This window comes from Agelaius phoeniceus, chromosome 2, assembly GCF_051311805.1.
Source record: "Agelaius phoeniceus isolate bAgePho1 chromosome 2, bAgePho1.hap1, whole genome shotgun sequence".
NCBI classification, from domain to species: domain Eukaryota; kingdom Metazoa; phylum Chordata; class Aves; order Passeriformes; family Icteridae; genus Agelaius; species Agelaius phoeniceus.
In genome coordinates, this window is record NC_135266.1 from 26,145,845 (window position 1) to 26,169,240 (window position 23,396).

General features: G+C 40.0%; 1 protein-coding gene across 2 annotated transcripts in view; it reads right to left on the reverse strand.

Annotated features, from left to right (window-relative positions):
* The window catches only part of TUBGCP3 (tubulin gamma complex component 3), a 48,928-nt gene extending 25,934 nt beyond the window's left edge, over positions 1-22,994 (reverse strand). Inside the window, exons 1-7 of one of the 2 annotated variants that reach the window (XM_054654320.2) lie at positions 22,721-22,994; positions 12,067-12,174; positions 10,228-10,295; positions 7,659-7,736; positions 6,812-7,029; positions 3,154-3,326; positions 293-411 (exon numbers count right to left, since the gene is read on the reverse strand). In XM_054654320.2, coding sequence (XP_054510295.1) covers positions 293-411; positions 3,154-3,326; positions 6,812-7,029; positions 7,659-7,736; positions 10,228-10,295; positions 12,067-12,174; positions 22,721-22,796 — 840 coding nt within the window. In that variant the 5' untranslated portion in view covers positions 22,797-22,994. The remainder of the gene's footprint in view (positions 1-292; positions 412-3,153; positions 3,327-6,811; positions 7,030-7,658; positions 7,737-10,227; positions 10,296-12,066; positions 12,175-22,720) is intronic. The other variant, XM_077173329.1, reaches the window with a different exon arrangement.
* Positions 22,995-23,396: the final 402 nt, after the last annotated feature.

The window sequence follows — 23,396 nt, forward strand, 5'->3', positions numbered from 1 at the left end:
ATTAAGAGTTGGGAGACTATTCACATCTTGTGAAATGCTACATTTTCTGCCTGGCACCTAATCTACCCAATCAATTTTCAACTACTAATGTTGAAACTACTCTGTTGTATTAACAAAAGAACCCCCAAAAACAAAACAAACAAAACCAGCACAAAACAAAACAAAACAAAACAGCTGGTAGAGGGAATATAGATTTGCAATAATATTTTAACTTTTTGACATGTTTCTCACAGCTATTTTTCCCCTATATACTTTTCTGTTCACATATGAAATACAAGTCATCATACAGTACCTTTCCCTCCACTTTATAGCAATTTTCAGAATTGCACATTTTGATGTTTTTGCCATCTATTCCCTGGAAGACATATAAAACATCTCTTACAAGATTTGCTTCCGTTATTTCAACAGAACCTAGAAGAGAAAAAAAAACAAAAATAAAACAAGTATTTAGATTTGTTGAGACAATAAGTTTTGATTATAACTCTGAAGAACTATTTAGATGCATAGTCAAAAAACCACAAAACTATAAAAAACTATGCTGGGCTTGTAACTGGTAAAGAAACATTTCAGGTCCTCTTAGTCTGACAGGAAAGCCCAAGATTGGCCTTACCTGCCTCTAATGCTACCTGTGGTTCTCCCAGAGCAGTCAGTCTGTACAGCACAGGGCATGTCCTATTTTAACTGACACATTGGCCAGTTTTTAAACTTGGTTATCTCTTGATACACCACCAGTGCAAGTTCTGAGGCAAGCACCACAGTAACTATCTTTCTTTGAACAAACAGTTCAAGTTGGAATAGACTTCTAGAATAATCTCTTCTACATTCACCTAGAAAAAGAACAGTTAATCCAGAAGGAAGAACTGCTTGTTTCATAGTGGCTTTCAATTACATATGCCACTGCTCAGTGAGAAGACTGATCAAATCAGACTGCATAACAGCCATGGAGCTAGAAAATATTTAAGTGTGAAGTTTGCTTCTGGTTCTTATTTCTAGTCAGAGGGTAGATTGTGTTAGAGATGCAAGATATTTATGAATTTAAAGGCAACATAAAATCAAAAAAGGCATTGTGTAGACCATTGAAGCTATCCCCGCCTTTTCTGGGCAAACTGTCACCACTTGCTTTTGTAAATTTATTTACGATTTCAAGAATTAAACAATTTTGACAACAACTATCCAGAAACTGAGATGCTACAACATGCTTCTACCAATTTAGACAGTACTCTTACTCTTGTCAGTTTGCCTCCCCAACAATCCACTTTCCCAGAAAAAAAGCAAGAAAAATTAAATTCTACTCTTATGTCAGTGTAAGTAGTCTTCAATTTAAGATACCATTTAAAAATCAGTCTCCCCACATAACAATAAGATGTGCATGACTGTAGGTTGTCCTTCTTAGGAACTTGTAGTGAAATGGTGAAAGAATCAAGTGCACATTTCTTTAATTGATAAATAATACGACAAGTATTAACATCAGCCATACAATGTGCCTTTTTATACTCTGTGTGTGGATGTAAGAGTAAGAAAAATTCAAAATAAAAAAATAAAAACAAGCAACTTGAGGAGAAAAAATTAATTACAGGAATTTAATATTCATAGAAATGTATCATCTTGACAATAGACTTCTATATTCTGAATGCAGTCCTACTTCTATTCCTACACCAGCAAGTGAATACATTTAAGACAACTGTCAGTCCTTATACCCATCCCACACAGGAACCAAAGTCACAGCTGCTGGCTGACTCAACAGAAGAAGTATTGCTTTTTATAGCAATCAGTATAATATATTAAGAGGCAGTGCTAGATTTTATGTTTTTCTACTTCTCTTTCCTATGCTTTTTCCTACTCCTTTTTCTACTTTTTCTTTTTTCTATTGTTGTATATATTAAATCTACTACATATATAAAACACATATTTACATTATACAGATATACATACACACACACATCTTCTTGCATATAACAGTCTTGTTAATTAGGTTCTAAATGTCAAATATTGACCTCAGATACACCAGTACAACTCTGATCTATAAGCCACTGCTTTGTAAACTGCTACTCAAAGATGCAGAGGCTGGCAGACAGGCTACATTATAGTTCCTTAATATCCACACTTACTTGTAGAGAAGTTAAAAACAAACAAAAACAAAACACCACAAACAAAAGCCTGCATCTCTTATCTTCCTTTGTCACAGAATAATGGTGCTATGGGATAACAACATCTGCCATCAGCTCACTTATTCAGAACTTACTTTTACAGTAAAAGTTGCCACAGAGATCACCTGTTAAACAATTCCTCCTTAGCTGCACTTGTGTAAATTGAGAATAGATCCTCTAGACATCAGCTTCAGGTTTACACACACTTAATCGTGGATGTAAATGAGCAATATTAGGAATTTAGGAATAAATTCTTTACTGTGAGGGCTGATAAGGCACTGGAACACATTGCCCAGAGAAGGTGTGGATGCCCCATCCCTGGAAGTGTTCAAGGACACTCTCTGGAAGGCTCTTGAGCAACCTGGTCTAGTGGAAGGTGTCCCTGTCCACAGCAGGAGAGCTGGAGCAAGATGATCTTTAAGGTACCTTCCAACTCAAACCATTCTGTGATATCACGAGTCTATATTTATATTTTTTTATTTTATTGACAATATTTTATGTCACTTGTTCTAAATACAACCACTGTAAACAGTATGCTAATCTAAATAAGAAAGAGGTTTAAGAGCTCTAGTGAATTCCAGTTCACATTTCCAAGTTCTGAAAGACACAGAACCACAAACAGATGAGAATTTCAACAAGTTCTGTTTACTGATCTCTCTTTCTGACTCTCAAAACAGTAGTATCTTCTGATCATCAAAAGAATGATCATTGCTCACATATCACAATCACTTAACTATGACAAATACTGGAATGAGCTCAGTATTTTAAGAGGACCAGAACACAATCCAACTAACCAGTGCAAAAAGAAATGAACAACCAGCCAAAAAGACTGTGGTCAAATAGACTAGTCTTGCATATTTGCTTCTAACCTTCTGTTAAGTACATTCTAGAAAAACACTCTTCAAAAAACCAGCATGCTGTGATTCCAAAATAATTTAAAAGATAATGGAGGATATAGATAACAACTGTAAAAAACCTTCTCTTTAACAAATACATCTTTGCTCACCACTTGTGTCCCCTTCTCGCCTTGACCTTGGCACACCACGAGAGACAGCATTTGGAAAGCCTTTTGAGGTAGTGCTTTGTAAGGAAGGCTGGCTTGCAGTTAAAGTCCATGCAAGACGTGAACCCAGCTGCTGACGGAGGCAATCTCCAACACCTGCAGCTTGATAGGATTGTCTACAAGGATAAAAGGGAAAAACACCTTCAAAAACTTTCATTCTATACCCATTACATAGAGTGGAGTGACATCAATTTTGAAAGATGCCCCAAGTTTTTTGCAGATGTTTTGTTGGGGAGGGGTAGTGGTGATTTAATAACAGAACCTTAAAAAAGGCTAGAGAACACAAAAGCAATTTATTTTTTCCTGTAAGCCTACACTTTCAAAAAAGGCTCCCAATTGTAGAAAAGGGAAGTGTAAGTTTGACATACATGATTTGATATCAAAGATTAACTGTGATGAAATGTGTAATTATACTGAAATAGGTTAAAAGTGAAGGTACTATAAACATAATAAACATAGTCATAGAAGAGGAACCTAAATATTTAAGTTTTATTATTAACTGAAGATGTAGTTACACGTCAAAGAACTAAAAGAAAACAGAGAAAGAGAAGAAAGCTCATTTTCCAGCTACTCTACTCTTTCGGATAGTTTGTACCAAGTGCCTGAAGATGTAATCAAGGAGGGACCAGCCAGGCAAGTTCCAATTTCACTGCCTTTCAAACCTGTCAATTTTTCTCACAAAGAAAGTCTTAACTGTGAAAAAACATCACATTGGCCAAGCTCCAGTTGTCCAGGACCTCCCTGGTTAGCCAGGGCTGATTAAATGATGGACAGGATCTTGGAAAGCCATCTAGTCCCACACACTTGTGAGCATCTAAGTGGGTCAACAGGTCAGTAACTTCTCCCTCCTAGATTACAGTAGATCCATCCTGCTCCCTGTCCACATCTGCCAGCCCAGGAGGCCACCTATCCTGAGAACAACTGGCCTCAGTGCTGAAGACTGAGCTCTGCTTTGTTTAGCATTAGTAAGGCCTCAGAGTACAGCACTGAATTTTGGCTGTTCAAAAGAACATAACTCTAGAAAAAAAGAAAAATGGGTACAAAGAGAAGTTCAGGAGGAATGAAACCTATAGAAAGATTTTATTTGGGTTCTTCAGCTCACAGACTACAGGACAAAAGAGCACAGTGAAATTGCAATAAAATGGAACAGTATGAGCAGGTCAGAACAAGAATATGCCAGAAAGAGGGTAGGTTCTGCTGATATTTTTAAGCAAGCAGATATAAGAAATAACCTCACTGACATATCTTTCTATATTGTATCAGTATTATACAATGATTGAGGCTAGAAGTGACCTCTGGAGATCACCTCCTACAAACCTTCTGATCAAAGCAGATCAACTACAGAAGGCTAGCTGGTACATTGCTCAAGTCATATTTTTAATATTTTCAAGCACGGAGACTACACAACCTCTCTGGGCAACCTATGTCAGTGTTTCACAATATGCCCCTACTCAATCATACATCCCCATCTTAATGCAAAAATGTGGGCTTTTTTCCTTTTTGATTATCTGTGATTCACAACTCCTATTTTGCCAGTTACCACTTGTTCTTTCCTTGACCCAATACAGTCTAGCTCAGTCTTCTTATGCCCCTTGTCATACCATTACATAGATAAGATGTAATCAAGAATTTTCTTCTCCAGGCTGAACAGCTCCAAGTCTGACTCAGCTTCCCCTCACATGACAGATGCCTCAACCCCTTGAATAGTTTTGGGCTTCTTTCCCCAGACTCCTTCTTCCAGCCTGTCTATATCTTTTCTTTGTACTATAACTGGACCCAGCATTTCAGATATCCTCATCAGTACTGAGCAGTGAGAAGTTTTATTTCCCTCACCCTTCTGGTGATGTCCCTCACAACACAACCCAGGAGGCTCTTAGTCTTCTTCACCACACATTGCACACTCATGTTCAACTTGGTGCCTACCAGGAATCCCAGGACATTTTCTGCAAAGCTGCTTTGCAATCAGTCAGCACACAGTATGTACTGATGCATGGACTTATTCCTTCCCAGGTACAGGACTCTGAACTTCAGCAGGTTCCTGTGAGCCTGTTTCTGGAGCCCACTGAATCCCTCTGAGAAGCAGGTTAACAACCTCCTTTAACAACCACTCCTCCCAGCTTTGTATCATCTGCAAAGATGCCAAAGACCCACTCTGTGCCATCAGGTGGGATGAAGGATGCAGCTTCTGGTTATACCATTAGGGACTGGGGTTCCAACTGGACTTTTGTGCCACTGATGATAATCTTTTTGAGTCTAGCAGGTTCAGTTCACCTCACTGTCACCTTACCTAGTCCATATTTTATTAAGTCTGTCAATAAGGCTGTCACAGGTAGACAGCATTAAAAGTCTTAGCAAGGTTGAAATAAGCAACCATAAGCAACCAAAGGCATGCTTTCCCCTTGTTCATCAAGTCAGCCATCTCATCATAGAAAGCTGTAAGACTGGTCAAGCATGCCTTTCTGAATTCTGTGCTCACTACTCCTAGTCCCCCCCTTCTTGTCCATCACATGTCTGGACATGCTTTCAGAACAAAGACTTTCCCAAGGGTCTCAGTGTCCTGCACTGACTTTACCAGCACAAAGGCAAAGCAAGCACCAAGTACCTCCACCTTTTCCATATCTGCCACCTAAGTCCATGCCCATTGAATAGGGGCCTGTGCTTTCTCTAGCCTTCCTTAACTGCTTATGTAGTTGCAGAAACAGCTGCTGTTTCCCTTCATGCACCTTGACAGATGAACCTCTAGGTCAGTTTAGGATTTCATTGCAGCCACTCTGCCCCTGGATGCCCCTTTGCACCTGGCCCTACTTCCATATTTTGTACACTTTTTTATATCTGAGTTTTGTCAGAAACAACTTGTTTCTCCATGTAGGGCTCCTGCTACTTTTAATTCCTCCTTGCCCATTTCTTTCTTAAGCTTGAGAGAGGTGATCCTTGAATACCAACCTTCATTCTAGTCCAGCATTAAACCCGATGATCATTGTAGCTCCCTTCAAACAGAAGTATCCTATTTTGTTCTCTCCTTAATCCCTCTTTCCTCCAGGGCAGCCTCTCAGGGGATCTTTCCAAGAAGATCCCACAAGAGCCCCAAGTCTCCTATCTAAAGTCCAGGGATGAAATACTGCTTTTTACCATGCTTCCACTTCCAGAATGCTGAACTACATCATCTTATCACTCCTGCAGTACTTGTATTTGTAAAGCCTATTAATAACAATAAAATTCAGTTCTGTCAGCACTAATTCCATAATATGAATTTAATAATTCCTGTCAAACACACTCTACTAAAAAAATATGTCTTCAACTCAAAAAAAAAGCTTTGATCCTTTCTGAAAATGCATCTTGTGATTTCATGTTTGTTTCACAACTGTTGGGGGCGGGAAAGAAAATTAGGAGACAAGAAGATAGTGATTAAAAATGGACACATTTGGACAGCCATTTATGGCTTCATATGGTCATATGCCAGCACCTGATATTCTGAACTGCTCAGCTCAGAACTTAGTTTCTCTTCACCCAAAGTGGAATTTCCAATGGCATGCAAAAACAGAGGATGAAGGAAAGAAAAAATGCAAGTCTTCTCCAAACCTATCTGTAAGGTGAAATTTACCCTGGAATGAGTGACTGTGGAGTTGGAGTTGGCCCATTTAGGGCATAGAGGCTGATGCTGCTGATCCCACTGCTCCCCATGCTGCAGGAACTCTGGGCAGACTGAGCACTGCGGTCTTGGTAATTCAGTGGAAGGGTCTGAGGCCTGGCATAGTAATAAGGGGTTGAGTGAGCATCCCGTGGCAATGCTTGAGCAAAAAGCGTGGGATAACTTGACACCTGAAAAGAAAAGGATTTGAAAAGGGAGGAATAATAAAAAAAAAGATGTGGGAATTGCTTTAAGTTACATCTTCAGTTAATAGAAGTGTAATATCAACAACACAAGAAATATTTGAAGACCGTGTTTGCGCAAAGAAAAATTTGCTGATGCAATTATCATGACAAAAAAGTGCCTTACAGTGAGCAACAGTATTTTAGCAACACAACTTCTTTTTGCCTGCAAATCATCATTAGCAATAGCTGCAAAAAGCACTTTGGTGCCAGCAGCGCTGCAACTGCATTTTGCTTTCCCTACTCCATTTAAAACTCATTATCACATGAGCAGACATCACACCACCAAGCAGAAAGTAAACATAAAAACCACCCATCTAATGCACTGGATGCTCCTTTGCACAGCTTCAGTTGCACATGTTGGACAGCTCATATTTTTACATTTATGTAGTGTCAGAAAACTACACCAAATATTACAGATACTTAACAAGTGTTTTCTTCCTTTCAGCCTCACATACAGGTATCATGAAAACAGACTTGAGGTATTGCTCAAGTCTGGATAATGATTTTTGAAGACATCTAAAACAAGTGACATACATTTCCTCTTTCTCAGAAGCAACAAAAGTATCCTCACCTACCTTGTTAGACTGTTTACGTGGATCTTCACTAAGGCTAAGCAGGAGGTAGAGTATTGACCATTTGTTTTTCAAAATGCCCTTCAAAAAAAAATGAAGACAAACATAAAGTTCAACTCTTGATAAGAACAAAACTCTTCTTAATTATCCAACTATGCATGTAAATAAACTTTCCAGATAAATAAGACTAACTCAGAGCCACATTTTTTAATAAATTGGCAATGTGCAGTGCAGCCTCTGTATTGCTAATTTTATGAATTTTTTCCACTGTGTTCAAATCATGAATTCTCACCTGCTCTGAGATCAGCAAGCAGGCTGAATTTAAAATTCATAGCTACTAAGAATGATGCTTATACAGAGTTGAACTGTTACCAGCATTCCCACACACTCTCACCACTTAAAACATCTCAGATGCAGCCATTAATTTAACCTAAATGTGAAAAAGGAAAACTCTTAGTGAAGTTCTAAGCAAGGAACTATCTTTTCTCCTTTCTCCCCTCCACTCTCCTTTACAGGGAGGCCTCAAAAGTGAGGGTTTTGATGTCTGTTACTTTAAATACCATTTAAGATAGCTACCAATTTTTTAATAACTTAAGACAGAGATATTGTTAATATGAAACTTGAGGAATACACAATATAGTCTTTAGCAAACAGACACACACAGACTTTTAGAATAAGACTGTCTGCAGTTTTAGATCTCAGCAGAAAGCTGTCCAACTTCAGCTAAAGCCCAAGCTACAGAGTACTTTAAAATGCAAGCAAGCACTAAAATGATTTATTTTAAATATGCATGTTCCTAGATATGGTACTCCATAGTCCTATGACACTAACACTTGCACCTGAATTTACCAGGGACATAGAACCTTATGATGGACATTAGGCTGAGTCCAAGAAACTTATAAAAATTCCCTCACAATATTGATCAGCCTATGATCTACAATACTGAGCAATGCTGAATATAAAGCAAACTTGAGTCATATCAAGATTCAACACAGACTCCATCCCTTATGAACAACATAATTTACTAAAGCGCTATATTTTTATATAAAAGGAGACATTCTATATTATCATGTAGAGCACACTTCTATTATCTTCTGCTTTAATCTCAAGAACAAGCAACAAGTAGAGGTACTGCATCTGCTGCAAGTAACTAATACAGCAACAGATAAACAAGTGGTGAAAAAGGAGCAGCAACTGCTTCTTCTACTGGCCAGGATAGAATAAATCCAAGTGCTTCAAGAAAAGTGGTTTGCTCAGCTGGCAGGCTGCCATAAAAATAAGCACTGACCTCCTTTCCTGTTTGGAGTAATAGATGAAACAAAGTTAAAACAGATTCACCTGCACTTTTTTTCCCTCCCAATTGCTTTCAAGAGAAATGTTGGAAGAAGAGCCTCATTGATTCAGAAAACATATATCCTTTTAAGCCCTTCCCTATGCTTATAGGAAAAGGAAATGATTGTACACCATTAGTAATAAACCTAACAGCAGATTGAATAATAATTGGTTGTGTGAATTTTAAAGAAGCCATTATACTATTTCACATACACAAGATGCTAGCAGAGGAAAAAAAAAGGTCAGAAGAATCTTAAATGTTTGAGGAGGCAGTAAAATACCAGGAGATAGCTTGCATTACATTCAGAAGAATAAGCAAACATATAACACAGGCAAGGCATTTTGTTCCAAAGATTAGTCATCATGCTCTGCATCACTTTGCTTGCCAAATGGCAATACAGTACATAAGCTACAGACACGTTACACAAAGTCTGTATTAAGAGCTGTCTGCAGATCAGTGCTCTGCTGTACAAAGCAGTGCAATTCATACACAAACCCACAGGATACTGAAACCAGGACAACTTACTCAGTAACGAGTCCAAACACTAACAAAGTAAAGGGTGAGTCAAGTATGGAAGAGGGGAGGAAGAGAACCAAGTTCTGTCTAGTCATACTCCCCACAGAATACCTTTTCTGTAATCCTATTCTTAGCATTATCATGTTAAAGGCTTTCCACACACTAACATCTTTAGTCAGAATATTGGCACGCAGTGTTCTTTGATTAACACTGGTGTTAGAGCCGTCCAAGTCAGCAAACACTTAACCTTCAATATTAAAATATTCAGATGTGTGAGAATATTAGATTAGTAAAAATCAATACACTGCAAGGCATTTCTGTAAAATAAATTATGAGAAAATTCATCAGTTTTACATATAAAATGATCCCTTTATTTTTAGAGTCCCTTTCTTCATATGAAGTACCTCTTCATAATAACTTGAATCAAATACTAAAAACAGAGCTAAGGTTGAGAGGCATCTCTAGAAGTTGTCTGGTCCAAACCCCCTGTTCAAAGCTGGTTCATCTACAGCAGGTTGCCCATGACTATGTCCAGTCAGGTTTTGATTTGTCTCTAAGGATGAAGACTCCACAACTTTCCAAGGCAAGCTGTTCAAATATTTAACCATCCTCCCAGAAAAAATACTGTTCGTGACCTGAGCACTCTCCAAAACAACTCTAACATGAGAAGGATGCTTATGAGTGCTTTCAGTTTCTTTACTCTTTACACATTTATTAAACTACCTGTGAACCGAGCTTTCTGTAGAGTTCTGAAAACAAAGCAGCATCTGCTTCCCTTCTTTGTCGCACAACTATTAAAAAAGAAAAAGTAGATTAAAAATTTGAAAGAAGTGTAACAGTCATGTCTTAACATATACTTGAGGTAAATTATAAAATGCAACCAAGAAAGCTTCATGATGCTGGACTGTTTCATTGTATTTACTTAAACACTGTTTTCATCTTATCTGCATTCCAGCCCTAAGAATTCTTGCAATGCAAGTGATTCAATACAAGTACCTGCTTTTCTTAACTCAATCAAAATATACATTTTTTGTCCTGCTAAAGTCTAGTCTGCCATTCAGTAGATTTAGGGACCTAAGGGACTGAAGACACAATTGAAAGTAGATAATCATTAAAGAATGTTATAAAAACTACATGTAATTGCTCCAAAACTAGAGTGTAATTGTTTCTATTTTAGGCAATAAAATCAAGGAAAAAAGTAGTAATGCCATTTACTGCAAGTGAGGCAGAATTCCAGGGTCACACAACTCTCATGTATTACAAAAATAATAGTCTCAAATCAATGCCAGTTACAGATGTACCTTCTCAGAGGAGACACATCTTCCAACTAAGATTTCTTAAAAAGCTATGTTGCATCAGAAAGAGTCATGTTAAAAGAAAACCACGACAAAGACATCTGAAGAAACTTCAGCGATAAGAAAAACAGGTATTAAGTGTTAGAAATGTTAATTAGCATCAAATGTCACTGGTAAGTACACTTTGCCAAGAAAGGCATTACTTGTATAGTATCTCCAAAATAAATGTAAAATTGGATGGACATGTATCCAGCTGAAGTTGGGGAGGAGGATGAGAGAGACAGCCCTCTTCAGAAAATTGGCAACAGGCCCAAGGAATACATGCTGTGCTGTCTACAAAGTAGCCAAAGTATGGCAAAAAGTATGTATTGCAGATTTCAGTGTTTTGGAGTTGTAGCTAGAGGAATTCTAAAGGGCTTATTTGTCTGTCAGCAAGTCACGGAAGCTCTGCATTAGCAAAAAATACACATGGACCTTAAACCAGTTATAACCACTGACGTCAGTTATCCTAATTCAATCTCTGAATATTCAAAGCTCAAATATCAAGTTTTAATTTCATTAGTACAATTCAAGTAATTGTTTCTGGACATGCTACTGCGCAGCAGAATCTGCTGAAAGCAGTATTTGGCTTTTCAAGAAGAATTCATCACACCCCCTTTGGATACACACAGTGCAACACATGACTCAGAGCAGCAGAGAGCACAATGGAATGGAAATGCAACATCCCTTACAAAGTCATGGTCTGATTTTGATTTAAGAAAGTGGTGGCAGAAAACTTGTAGAGAAACTGAAGGCAAGTCAGGTAAGTCACAAGTCATTCCATCCCAGGATGCTCATTCAGCAAGTTTCACACAGGTGCTCATGAAGTTAATTGTGCCAACATGCAATATTCCTGAAGTGCACATCTCAAAAATATCAGTCTTTTACTCTTCTAAGAAGAACTATGAATTCATAATTTCCAAGTACTATTGAGGTGAATGGAGTGCAGTATTAATTGCTCTTTGTCTTCACAGTGGCTAAGATACAAAGCAGCAAGGAAAGTTTAAGTTGAGTATTCAGAAAAATCTAAGCTGTGAATACAAATAGCCACTCAGGAATATTTACTAGGAAATTAATGGCATTTACATCATGAGATTTTCAGGAAGAAAGCATTAATAATAGATTAGATAACTATCTGTGAGGCAGAGTTGTCCCCTTTTCACAGAAATAACCTGATTAACTTCAAAAAGAACTTTGTGTTTCTAAGAAAGGAACAAGATGCACTTACGTTCTTTCTTGATTTTCTCCGCCACAAGAAATTCATCACGCTCAACAGTGGGAGCAAAATTGCTTCCAATAACTCTCACGGCATACTGAAACTGTTGGGCTGCATCAGCTGAAAGAAAAAGAAAATTCTGTCAGTTAAGTAGAATGCTACAGTTGTATTAAAACTAATTTTTAAAAAAGTGAGACATGAGATTGCATTGCTACGTCTGAAAGCAGCAAAAACATACCCGGCTTAGATCTGATAACGTTGTGCTGCAATTCTCAGGCCCACTTCTAACCAGAGGGCAGTAAAGTCCAGTTTATCATAGTATTAATGTGATATTTCAAACACACTCACCTGTACACACTCCACAAATAACTGTATCAAACTTTGTAAGTAAGCCCTTCCTATTCTGAGCTGAAAGAGACACTTAGGAGGTCTACCCAGTTACTAGAGAGCATGTGCACATTTAACTGGCTCTGCCCCTCCCCATGGACAGAAATGCTGTGGGACCTGGCACACAGACACACAGTTCAGCTCACACACCACAGCAATACACTCATGTTCATCACCTACCCGTGGATCTTCACTCAGATATCCACAACAGTGCTTTCACCAGTTTGCATCTAGGTTTGGTTTTGTTCAAAACAGTTTGAATGGCTTCACCATTTGGTTCAAAGCCAGCTCAGAGATATCAGCATCACACCCTCATGAATAATGTGTATACTAACACAGAGGTCACAAATCAGTGACCTCCTTCCACTGCTTCTTCCCAATGCAGTAATTCTGGTTTTAATCTTGTTGTTAAACAGCACTGTTTTAGTGCAAGTATGTTGCTTTCTGGGAAAACTAACAGTCTGGTAACACCAAGACAGGGCCAGGTCAGTATTAATGCTTCTACAGCATAGTCATATTCCCATTTATCAACCTGAAAATCAAACAATAAGCCTACAGACATGTCAAGTGCCCTCATAAAAGGTCAGATAGATTTTTAATCCTTATCTAGAAACAACTGTAATAACATAAGAAAAAAGGTAATAACACAAGAATATGTCCAAGTGTGCTTGCCACACTTGAATCTTTTTACTTTGGGAAAGAAACCCATCTAAGCAATGCTGGATGTTGTCTGTTCTGTACATAACAATCAAGTGTGCAAATGCATCACATCCTCCTGTGTTTTATATAGTCAGTTCAGCAATCAGCTCTCAGGGAAAACTGCCAAGTAATGCAGCAAAGGTTCAGCCAAGGATGCTGGTCTGGACAAATATGTAAAAAAGGAACAGAAAAATGCAATAAGGTAAAGTACCACTAGAAGATTAGAATATTTTAAGCATTTATCATCTCTTAACTAATTAACTAATGTCTGCAATTAGAAAAAAAGTCGCCTTGGAGATACTAGGAGTCAAATATTGATTAATTGCATTAAAATCTTCAAAAACTTAGGGAAAGAGGTTTGAGATTTGAAAATCACAATGTACTAGATTGTGTTTGAATGCTCTACATTCTTCCTGAATGTCCATTTTATACTGTCATGTACTGTAAATGTCATCCACTGGTCCAACTCCATCAGAATGTAACTATAGAACAGCAAGCATTAACCAATTCACACAAAGAAATATCTCACACAATCAGGAAAACAGTCTGCTCAGACAAAATCATTAACATTTAACAGTATTTTACAATACTGGCCTACAGAAGGAACAAGAGTATTGTTCTATTGTCAGAGAAGAAAATGCCACTATTACTGTAAGGTCACAAATGTCCATGACAAATGCCTCCTCTACTGTTAGCCTAAGCAACCTTTCAACTGCAATAAGGTTTTGAAAAGACAAATAGAAAAATTTAATAGACCAGCTACCAATGAACTAGGTGTGAAGAGTTAAGCAGGAAGAAGCATTTCTGTGTAATTCTTAAGTTTAATGCATGTCATAACAGAACCCAAGATTTCAAAAAGTATTCTGCATGGCCAATTAAAGTCAAATACTGGCACTAAGTTATCTCAAACAGCATATGTTCCATTAATTCCTCAACTATGTACTTGGCAGCAGATAGGAAAGGGGCAAGTTTTTCCTGTAATGGGGAAGTTTTAAGGAAAATCTGTTACCTCCTGTAACAACTTTCTATTTCAACAGCAACCATAGCAAGACTAGTTAAAGCACTGAAACTTAGTATAGCCTTTTCCATACTGCCCTAACAAGGCATCTGAGAAAGATCTCTAGTTGAAAGACTACAATTCCATCCAACAAATCCTGCTTTTTAACCTGTTGCACTACTGAAAACATGGAAAATTATCTGTTCTTTATACATTGCTGATTTGAAGCAGCAATTCAACAGCTCTGTAGCAAGACTGGTTTTCTATTTTATTTAATTCAGATTTTCATGTTTTATTCATATCAAGTCCAGCTTCCTTTTTACAAACAAAATTCCCTGCTGTGGGTGTTTCTTCAGCAGATTATTTCTCATAAATTCATAAAATAACTTCAGTACCTAAAGTGATTAAACATAACTAAATGCAGATGTGTCAGTACAATAAAATTTCACACAGCTTATAACTACCAGGCACATCTAATTGCTTCCCTCCTCAAAGAATCCTCATTATGACAGCAGACATACTTTAAATATACAGCCATCTATCTATTTGAACATCCTTCGTCAGAAAATGATTACAGCATGACTCTGTTACATAACAGCAAGCTCAATATATCTGATGCAGCTGTCTGAAGGCTAAAAGGGTAAAACAACATTGATCATTGATTTCTAGAGGTCTGATCAGAGCAGACAGAGACAGCCACTTCTCCTCAGACTAGATCCCTTAAGGAATACACACACAATTAATGACTGATAAGCAGCCACACAGCTGAACAGAGAACTGTCACTTGTGAATCACAAGAAAAAATATGAAAATTTAAAAACTGTCTCCTTTGAACAAAGCAACCCATCAATCCTTCAAAGATCTATATTCCACACAGCCATTCAAACTTTCCTACAATGCAGAATTAGAATTGAATTACTTCAAAAGCCAGGTAATAGCACTTTAAAGCTGAAGAAAATACAAGCATAGCACATGAAAAAAGATACACAGAAGCAATGCACAGAAAGAGTCTGGTTGTAAAGAAAGAAAGGAGAAATTGGACTAATGATAAAATTTCAAGGAAAAGTTCACAAGACAAAGAGATAATTAGCCAATTATTACTTGCGAGAAGGCAGCATTTCAGAGGACCTGTTGAAATTCAGCAAGGTTTTGCTATAAAGAAGCTTCTAGCATTACCTATAATTTTAGGGAAGTGAATTGAAATTCACTTTATACTCTTACATATTTCTTTACATAAGGTTGGTTATTGGTCAATTAAGTTTCCAAAAGCGGGAAGGGAGAAATCCTGAAAAACCTAAGTAGTAATTGAAACTGTTTTTCCAAATCATTGTGAGAAATTGTTTCCTGAAAAGAAGACATTTGGTTATTTAAATACATCTATAAACAACTTCTAAACTATAGGATCATGCTAAACAAAGTTTAGCTAAACCAGTTTCTTTCTTCCTTGAATGAGTTCAAAGATTAGCAAACTCTCCAGTCAGCTGTCCATGATCCCAGACAACCATTTTCCTTAAACACAAATACAAAATTATTATGAAACAATTACACTCTAAACTGCATTCAGTGCTGTAGGAGTGGTGCCAACCAGGGAAAAATTATTGCTGCAAACTACTTCAGATACAGATGCTGCCAAAAAACACATATTAAAGAAAAAAAAACCCAAACAACAAATTTCTTTCCTCTAACAGTGTTTGTTGCAAAATTGAGCCAGGAAGAAAAGCTGTAAAACTTTTCACCTTCTCAGACATACTATGAGTACATAGGATGTTTGCCAAGACAGCAACACTGCTGTATCTCCTCTGTTTTACTCATATCAGATGTTCTACATTACTATGAAATATTACCTGGGGAAAAGGGCAATTGCAGTAACACTGCATATAATGATGAACTAGAAGACTCATCTCAAAAGCCATTACCACTACTATTTTGTTCTTGAGGAGAATCCATGAGCATTGTGAGCAAAACTGCCTGTTCCTGTAGAAAACACTGGGTTTGAAATGTGCAGTTCTAGGTCCAGCCTGGTTATGACATGCAAGATGCTGCACTGGGTTGAGGCAATCCCAGACACAACTGCAAACAGGCAGAAGCCATTGACAGCAGCCTTGTGGAAGGACTTGGGAGTTCTCATGGATGCAAAGCTGGACATGAGGCAGCAATGTGTGCTTGCAGCCCAAAAGGCCTGATACCCATCTTGGCTTGCATCAGAAGAAAGGTGGCCAGGAGGTCAAGGGAGGTGATTCTCTCCTTTACTGTGGCCTCATGAGATCCCACCTGCAGTGCTGCATCCAGCTTGGGGGTGCCCAGCACAAAAAGACTTGGACCTGTTAGGAGCAGGTCCACTGGAGGTCACAAAGATGGTCAAAGGGCTGGAGCACCTCTCCTGTGGAGCCAGGCTGAGAGAGCTGGGGCTGTTCAGCCTGGAGAAGAGAAAGTTCTGTGCAGAGACCTTATTGTGGCCTTCCAGTACTTAAAGGGGATTATAAAAAAGAGGGAGAGCAACTTGCATAGACAGACAGTAATAGGACAAGGAGAAGAAACAATTTTAAAATAAAAAAGGAGACATTTAGACACCATGCTAGGTTGAAATTTTTTTACAGTGAGGATGGTGAGACACTACAGCAGACTGCCAAGAGAAGTTGTGGATGTCCTGTCCTGAAAGTGTTCAAGGCCATGTTGGATAGGTTCTGAGCAACCTGGTATAGTGGTAGGTGTCCCATCCCATGGCAGCAGGGTTGGAACTAGATGACCTTTAGGGTACCTTCCAAATGAAGCCTTTCTATGACTCTATAAAGTATTACTGAAAAAATTAATTTTACATCAGTCTTCTGATTTAGTCAACTATCTTAAACTTCTCTTCTGTTGATGAAAATTTTTAGTTGAAGCATTTTAAATTTATTGTTAATGAATTGTTTTTCTACTCTCCAGACTCCTTTCCCACAAAGGAAAATAAATCAACATAAGCACAAAATAAAGCCCAAGCCACACACACTCCCTTATCTTTCCTTACTTAGAAGTTGTCCACAAACTTTGATGCACAGCACAGGAAACGTAAATATTTTTATATTCTGTTACTATGGCTGGCTCTTGTGGCATTGCTAGTAAACAGATTTGACTACTGTCCCACTGGACTATCAACAACTCTGTCATAATTTTTTCAGAACTTTCCTTCACTGGGAATTTTTGCCTCTTTTGCAAACTCCCATCTGCTCTGTTATCAGCATAGGTAAAACTCCCTCCATATGACCTTTTGAATGAACACTATGCTTTTCCCTAGACATGAAATTTTAACATCTACTCCAATAATTCAGAGTTTAAAACACCAAAATCAAATAGCAATAACAAAACTGCCCCTGACACTCTGGAGATTAAATTGAGGCCACAGTATGGACTTCAGGTAGCAAACTGCTCCCCAATGACTGAAATACTACTTAACTTTCTAGAGCATGCACACCTCCAATAGTACTTTGGCACACAAATATCTGCTTAGCTTTCAAACTCAAATAGATTTAGCTTGAATATTTACAGCAATACCATTTGTTTCCATTGGAGGCACTAAGAGTTCTTAGAGTTTGAAGATTACCAGGAGGTTTGTGAAAGACAGCTAAGAGCAAGAAGTTCTTTGTCAGAAGGACTAAAATCACTGTCCAAACAGAGGCATGTGACCCTGTATAACTGCTGGAGCATACAAAGGGGAGGAAAAGAAAATTATAGAAACTACTGCACAGGTGAGCAAGCCCCCTGCAAGATCAGGTGTAAGTATAAAAATGAGTGGATAGCCTGGAAAAACACAGAAGATAATATAAAGCCATGCAGTAATTCTTAGACATTATGAGAACATGTGGAAGAGAGAGGTCAGCAGCAACTCCACCTGCAGGGGCAGAGACTCCAAACTAATCCCAGTGGCTGACTGCAGAACCACAGCACCACACAAAACTTGACACCTCTCCTTGAGGACTGGCTAGAGCACAGCAACAGAAAGCTTTCAAACACTAGTTTTAGGAAAAGTTCAGGTAGATAATTTTTAAAAAACCAAAACAAACACCTAAACAGCTCTTCCACATAACTCAGCAGACCTTGTACTGAATTTCTCAGAGGCAGAACTCTTTTGCAAAACAAGTAAATCCCAGTAACTAGGCCTATGCAGCTGAGTGGTTCTGGAAACAAAGCAAGACCTCCACTTAGGGGATGATCCCAAAAGGGAGAAGAGAGAGAAGATGGCTCCACCACTGAGAGCCTGAAGTCATAGTCCATCAAACCACAAATTCACTTCAACATAAATCTTTAACTAGCAGAGAAGGTGGAAGCCTTCTAAGGCCATCACAGGCAGAAGCAAAAAATTCCTTGATGAGAGTTTATGCAAGACTTCAGGCAGGGGACTGCACAATGTAGACTTGGAAGGAGAGTAAGCCCACCTTAGCCTAAAGTGAACAATTACCACATAAACGTTATAAAAACAGAACCCTTCATCTCCTCCTCCAGCTGCAGCTTCCTCACAAACACAGCAACACATAAGTGCTGGCAAGGAACAAAGGGAGAACAAAAATTCTCAAGTAGAAACTCAGGGAATGCACAGGCAGGAACAACCATTAAATCATCGAACATCAATCCCTTCATTATTTACCAATTAAATTTCACCTAATTTCATCAGCACCTTTATTTCACATTCACAGCAGGTTAACTACACGAGTGGTTTAAGATGGATGTTTTCAGCTTCCTGTTTTGAATTGCTAGTAGAGATTTCTCTACTAAATTTAAAGATCTCAAGTGTCTAAGGTTTTTTGTCCCTAAACTCCATAGGAGTACTTTAACATCATAAATTACTTTCCAAAGACTAAACTAATAACACAATAAGCAAAGTTTGCTTCAAAAAAGAGAATGTGCATATACAAAGCCGCCTAACTTTACCATACACAAGGGGCAGAGAAGCTGCACATGAACCACTAACCACACACTAATACATGACTTCAAACTTATCCTGTGCTGAAAGGAACAGGAATTACACTGAAAAATGACAAGATGCTAAACAGCTTGTCCAGTGGGTTCCTTACCGCCTTCAGATACATGCATCTTCCTCAACACAGAGGATGCTAATGCTAACAAAAATCTTTCATTGCCTTTTATGTATTCCTTGGACATAGATATCAAGGGGGTGGGGGAAAAAACCACTACACAGGTTTCATGACTGAGACTTCGACAGAATTTTTGATTTATCAGTCTCTGCATTTGAAGTCTATAGCTGAGCTAACACATGTACTTCAGTTGACTGCTCCAAGGGAAATCCTGTCTCAGAAGGCTGAAGTTTCAGTGCTAGCATCCCTCCTAACAAAGGAATAAAGAGCAGGGTAAGAACAGGCTTCCCATCTGTCATATGCATAAAAACATGGGTGACAAATGTGGCAGACAACCCAGGTTTTTTTTAGCTGTCACTTCAAAGAAGTCCTCAGATAATCCTCAAGTGCGCAGATGAGCAGACTACAGGTTGCACACAGAAACTTACTATGATTTTGGCCAAAATTTCCACTTTCATTAGTTAAACACAGAAAGGATTATAGTTACATTATCAGAATCCCAACACATATAAACAGGTTCAACATTTTAAAAAAATAAAAATACCCAGATCTCTTCCATGTTTTTGCACATACTGCTTGTAAATAAAATTATTATTCCAGTCAGGAGATACAGAGAGGTATCGACACTATGACTTCAAAAAACAGCTAGATAATAAGTTGCTACAAGTGAGCCATCTCACCTCAATGCTCATACTTCAGTTGATACTCAGAAGTTCCCATTTCTGTTCTCATGTTCTGTTTAACTTTTCAAAGTATCACAGACCTAGATAACACTAAGAAACAAGCTTAGATTGAGTTTAGATTAGATTCCAAATATAAAAAAGAGTCATGAAAAAAACAGGACTAGACATTATAGAAATAATGTCCTTGAAAATGCATCCACTACAGCAATATAATTTATTTCCCCATTTTCTTAAAATTTGTTTTTTGGAAATAGAACTAGCAACTAACACAATAATTTGAGATTTCTGGTAGCAAATGTTTGAAATACTCTTAAACAAGAACACACACCAATTGTATCAGAAAAAAAAAGTTTCCAAAGAATGCTAAAGGCAAGAAAGAGCTTTAAAACTAGAGCTAGAAGAGCACCTCAGAATTGTAGTCTGACGTGAAGTACCCTTTGAAATAGTTAAAACACTTGCTACAAGAAACATGTGGTAATAGAAGAACACAAGAAGAATTAAACAGTCTAGAAGCTACTGCTGATTTGGTGGACATAGGAGAAGAGGAGAAATTTGCTATATCCTGATAAAATCTTACAACAGGAATTTCTGATACAGGAATACTATAGATTCTGGAAAAAAAATACTGCCTTGCAGAAGACTTAAAAATGTAATGGAGAAAGAAAAGATTTTGAAAAACAAAACACAGCAATCAACAGCTGTTGATCATAGAATTATTTGGATTGAAAAAGACCCTTAATATTTTAAGAGTTACACGGAGTGTTTTCTGTGAAGGAGTCCCTACTCAACAGTTCAGTGAAGACAAAGATTCCAATTTCCTACCAACTTTACCAAGGTTCTCAGATGAATCACAGAATTACAAAATGGTTTGGGCTGGATGGGACCTTCAAAGACCATCTAGTCCACTTCTGACATGGGCAGGGACATGTTTCACTTGATCAGGTTGTTCAAAACCCCATTCAAATCTGGTCTTGAACACTTCCAGGGATGGGATTCACAACTCCTCTGAGCAACCTGTTACAGTGCTTCACAACCCCAACTGCAAAAACTTCCTTCTCTGTGTCCAATCTAAACAGACTCTGTAATTGTTTAAAGCCATTACCCCTTGTTCTGTCACTTTAGGCCTTGGTAAAACATGTCTTTCTTATAAGCCCTCTCTAAGGACTGAAAGGTCACAGTGAGATCTCTGAGCAGAGCCATCCCCAGGCTCAACACCCCCAACTCTCTCAGACTGGCTTTGGAGGAGAGGTGCTCCATTCCTCTCACCATTTCCATGGCCCTCCTCTGGACCTGCTCTAATACATCCACATCCTTTCAGAACTGGGGACCCCAGAGCTGAATACAGTACTGCAGATGGGGTCTCACAAAAGCAGAGCAGTGAGGGGAGAATCACTGCTCTCTACCTGCTGTCCTTACTTCTTTTTAAGGAGCTCAGAATATGCTGACCTTCCAGGGTGCACATTACTGCCTTATGTCCAATTTTTCATCCACTCCCCATGTCCTTCCCTGCAGGACTGCACTCAATCCACTCATCCCCCACTCTCTACAGATATTGGGGATTGCCCTGACCCGGGGCAGAACCTTGAGGTTCACACAGGTGTGTTTCTCAAGCCTGTCAAGGTCTCTCTGCATGGCACTCCCTTCCCTCAGCACATCAGCTGCACTGCTCAGCTTGCTGTCATCTGCAAACCTTCCAAAGGCACTCTCAAGCCCACTGTCTATGTTATTAATAAAGATATTGATCATTGTCAATCCCAATACAGACTTCTGAGGGACACCACTTCCTACTGATCTTCATTTTGACATTGAGACAGTGACTACAACTCTTTGGATATGGCCATGCTGCCAGTTTCAGTTTCTCATTCACCAAACAGTTCATCCATTAAACCCATAGCTCTCCAGCTGAGAGACAAAGATGGGGTGTGAGACCATGACATGCTGTCTGAAACAGATGGAAACAAAGTCTGAGAAACAGACAACATATATATCTGCACCTTGTTGCACACTTTCTAGATTTCTAAGACAGCAATAATCCACATGTAGGCCATGTTCTAAAAATTTTTTACAAGTAATGCTCAAAAGTTAGGTACTATCCTGGAAATATCTAAAGGGATTTGTCAGAAGAAAGGGGCATGGAGAGAGAAAAGAATAAGGGACTTAACAGCCATTATAAGTAAGGGAGAAAGTAATCTCTCATTCAAGAAAAAAGATGCATTAAGAGCTTCTGCATGAGTTTCTCTAGTGAGCCATGCGGATAAACAGAGCAACTTAAAAAGGAGACTCAGCAGATGCATGCCTTCCTTTCCACCCCTCCGACTACCTACTAAAAACAGTCTTCGCCTTGACTGCAAGGGAGAAACTTACGCAAACAGACAAGAGATTCATTCCCCTGCTGGAGGCTCACAGCAGCACCAAGACACCGAGGACCTGTAGCGGACCTGGCGCACGTCAATGGCTCCACTCGAGCGGGCACCGGCGGGAGGCGGAGGTTCCTCAGCCCGTACACGGAGCCCCGTTTCGCCCAAACACCCCGGCACTGGTGCCCCGCTCCCCGAAGAGGAGAGCGCCTTCAGGGGCCGGCCAAACGCCCCGGGGGAGCCGGAGGAGGAGGGCACGGAGCCGTGTCCGGCCGCCTCCCGCCGCAGGGCTCCGGCTCGCAGGGCCGCTGCCGTGCCCGGCCGGCCCCTCAGCACTGCCCGGGCTGCCGCCCCCGGGCCGGGAGGCCGCCGACGCTCCCTGACGAGGGGCCCGGCATCTCTCCAGCCCTGCCGGAGCAGCCCCCGCGGGCTCCGAGCGCTGCCGGCGGGGGAATGGCGGGGGGACGCCGTTACCTTCGCTCTTGCCCAGGATGCGGCAGCACAGGCTCTGCAGCAGAACGTTGGGCGATTTTTGGTCCGGAGTCGCCATCGCCGCGCGGGAGGCAGGAGGTGGCGCGGGGTCCGGGAGCGGGCGGCAGAGCCGGAGCACGGCGGCGGGAAGGAGGGGGGCGAGGACGCGCCGCCCGGTCGGCGGCGCAGGGAGCAGGCGGCACCTCCCGCTCCCGCCTACGGCGCCATTTTCACGGGACCCGCCGAAAGCCGCAGCCGCGGCCGCGCACCCACCCACAATGCCCCGCGCGGCGGTTCCGGGGCAGGCGCCGCCCCCGCGGGCAGGCCCGGGGCGGGAGCGGCCGGCGGGATCTGCCCCGGTACCGGCACCTCCGTGCCTGGGAACGGCTCTCAGCCAGCCCTGGGGGCTCTGAAATCATGTTCCATCAATGCACACATTCACTGCAACACGGCTCTTCTACCGAGTGCAGGAGGTGGAGGCCTCCTCGGGCCATGGCGGGCAGGAGCGAAAAAGTCCTTGATGGAGTGCTGACAGAGGGCTTCAGACGTGGGGCTGCACAATGTAAATACGGATGCAGAGTAATTCTCTTGCCAAAATAGGTTCTTTCATTGGTGTGCTATACACACAGAGTCGAGGTATTTGATTTATTTACAGTTCTCGGCTGAAAGGGGTGCTGGT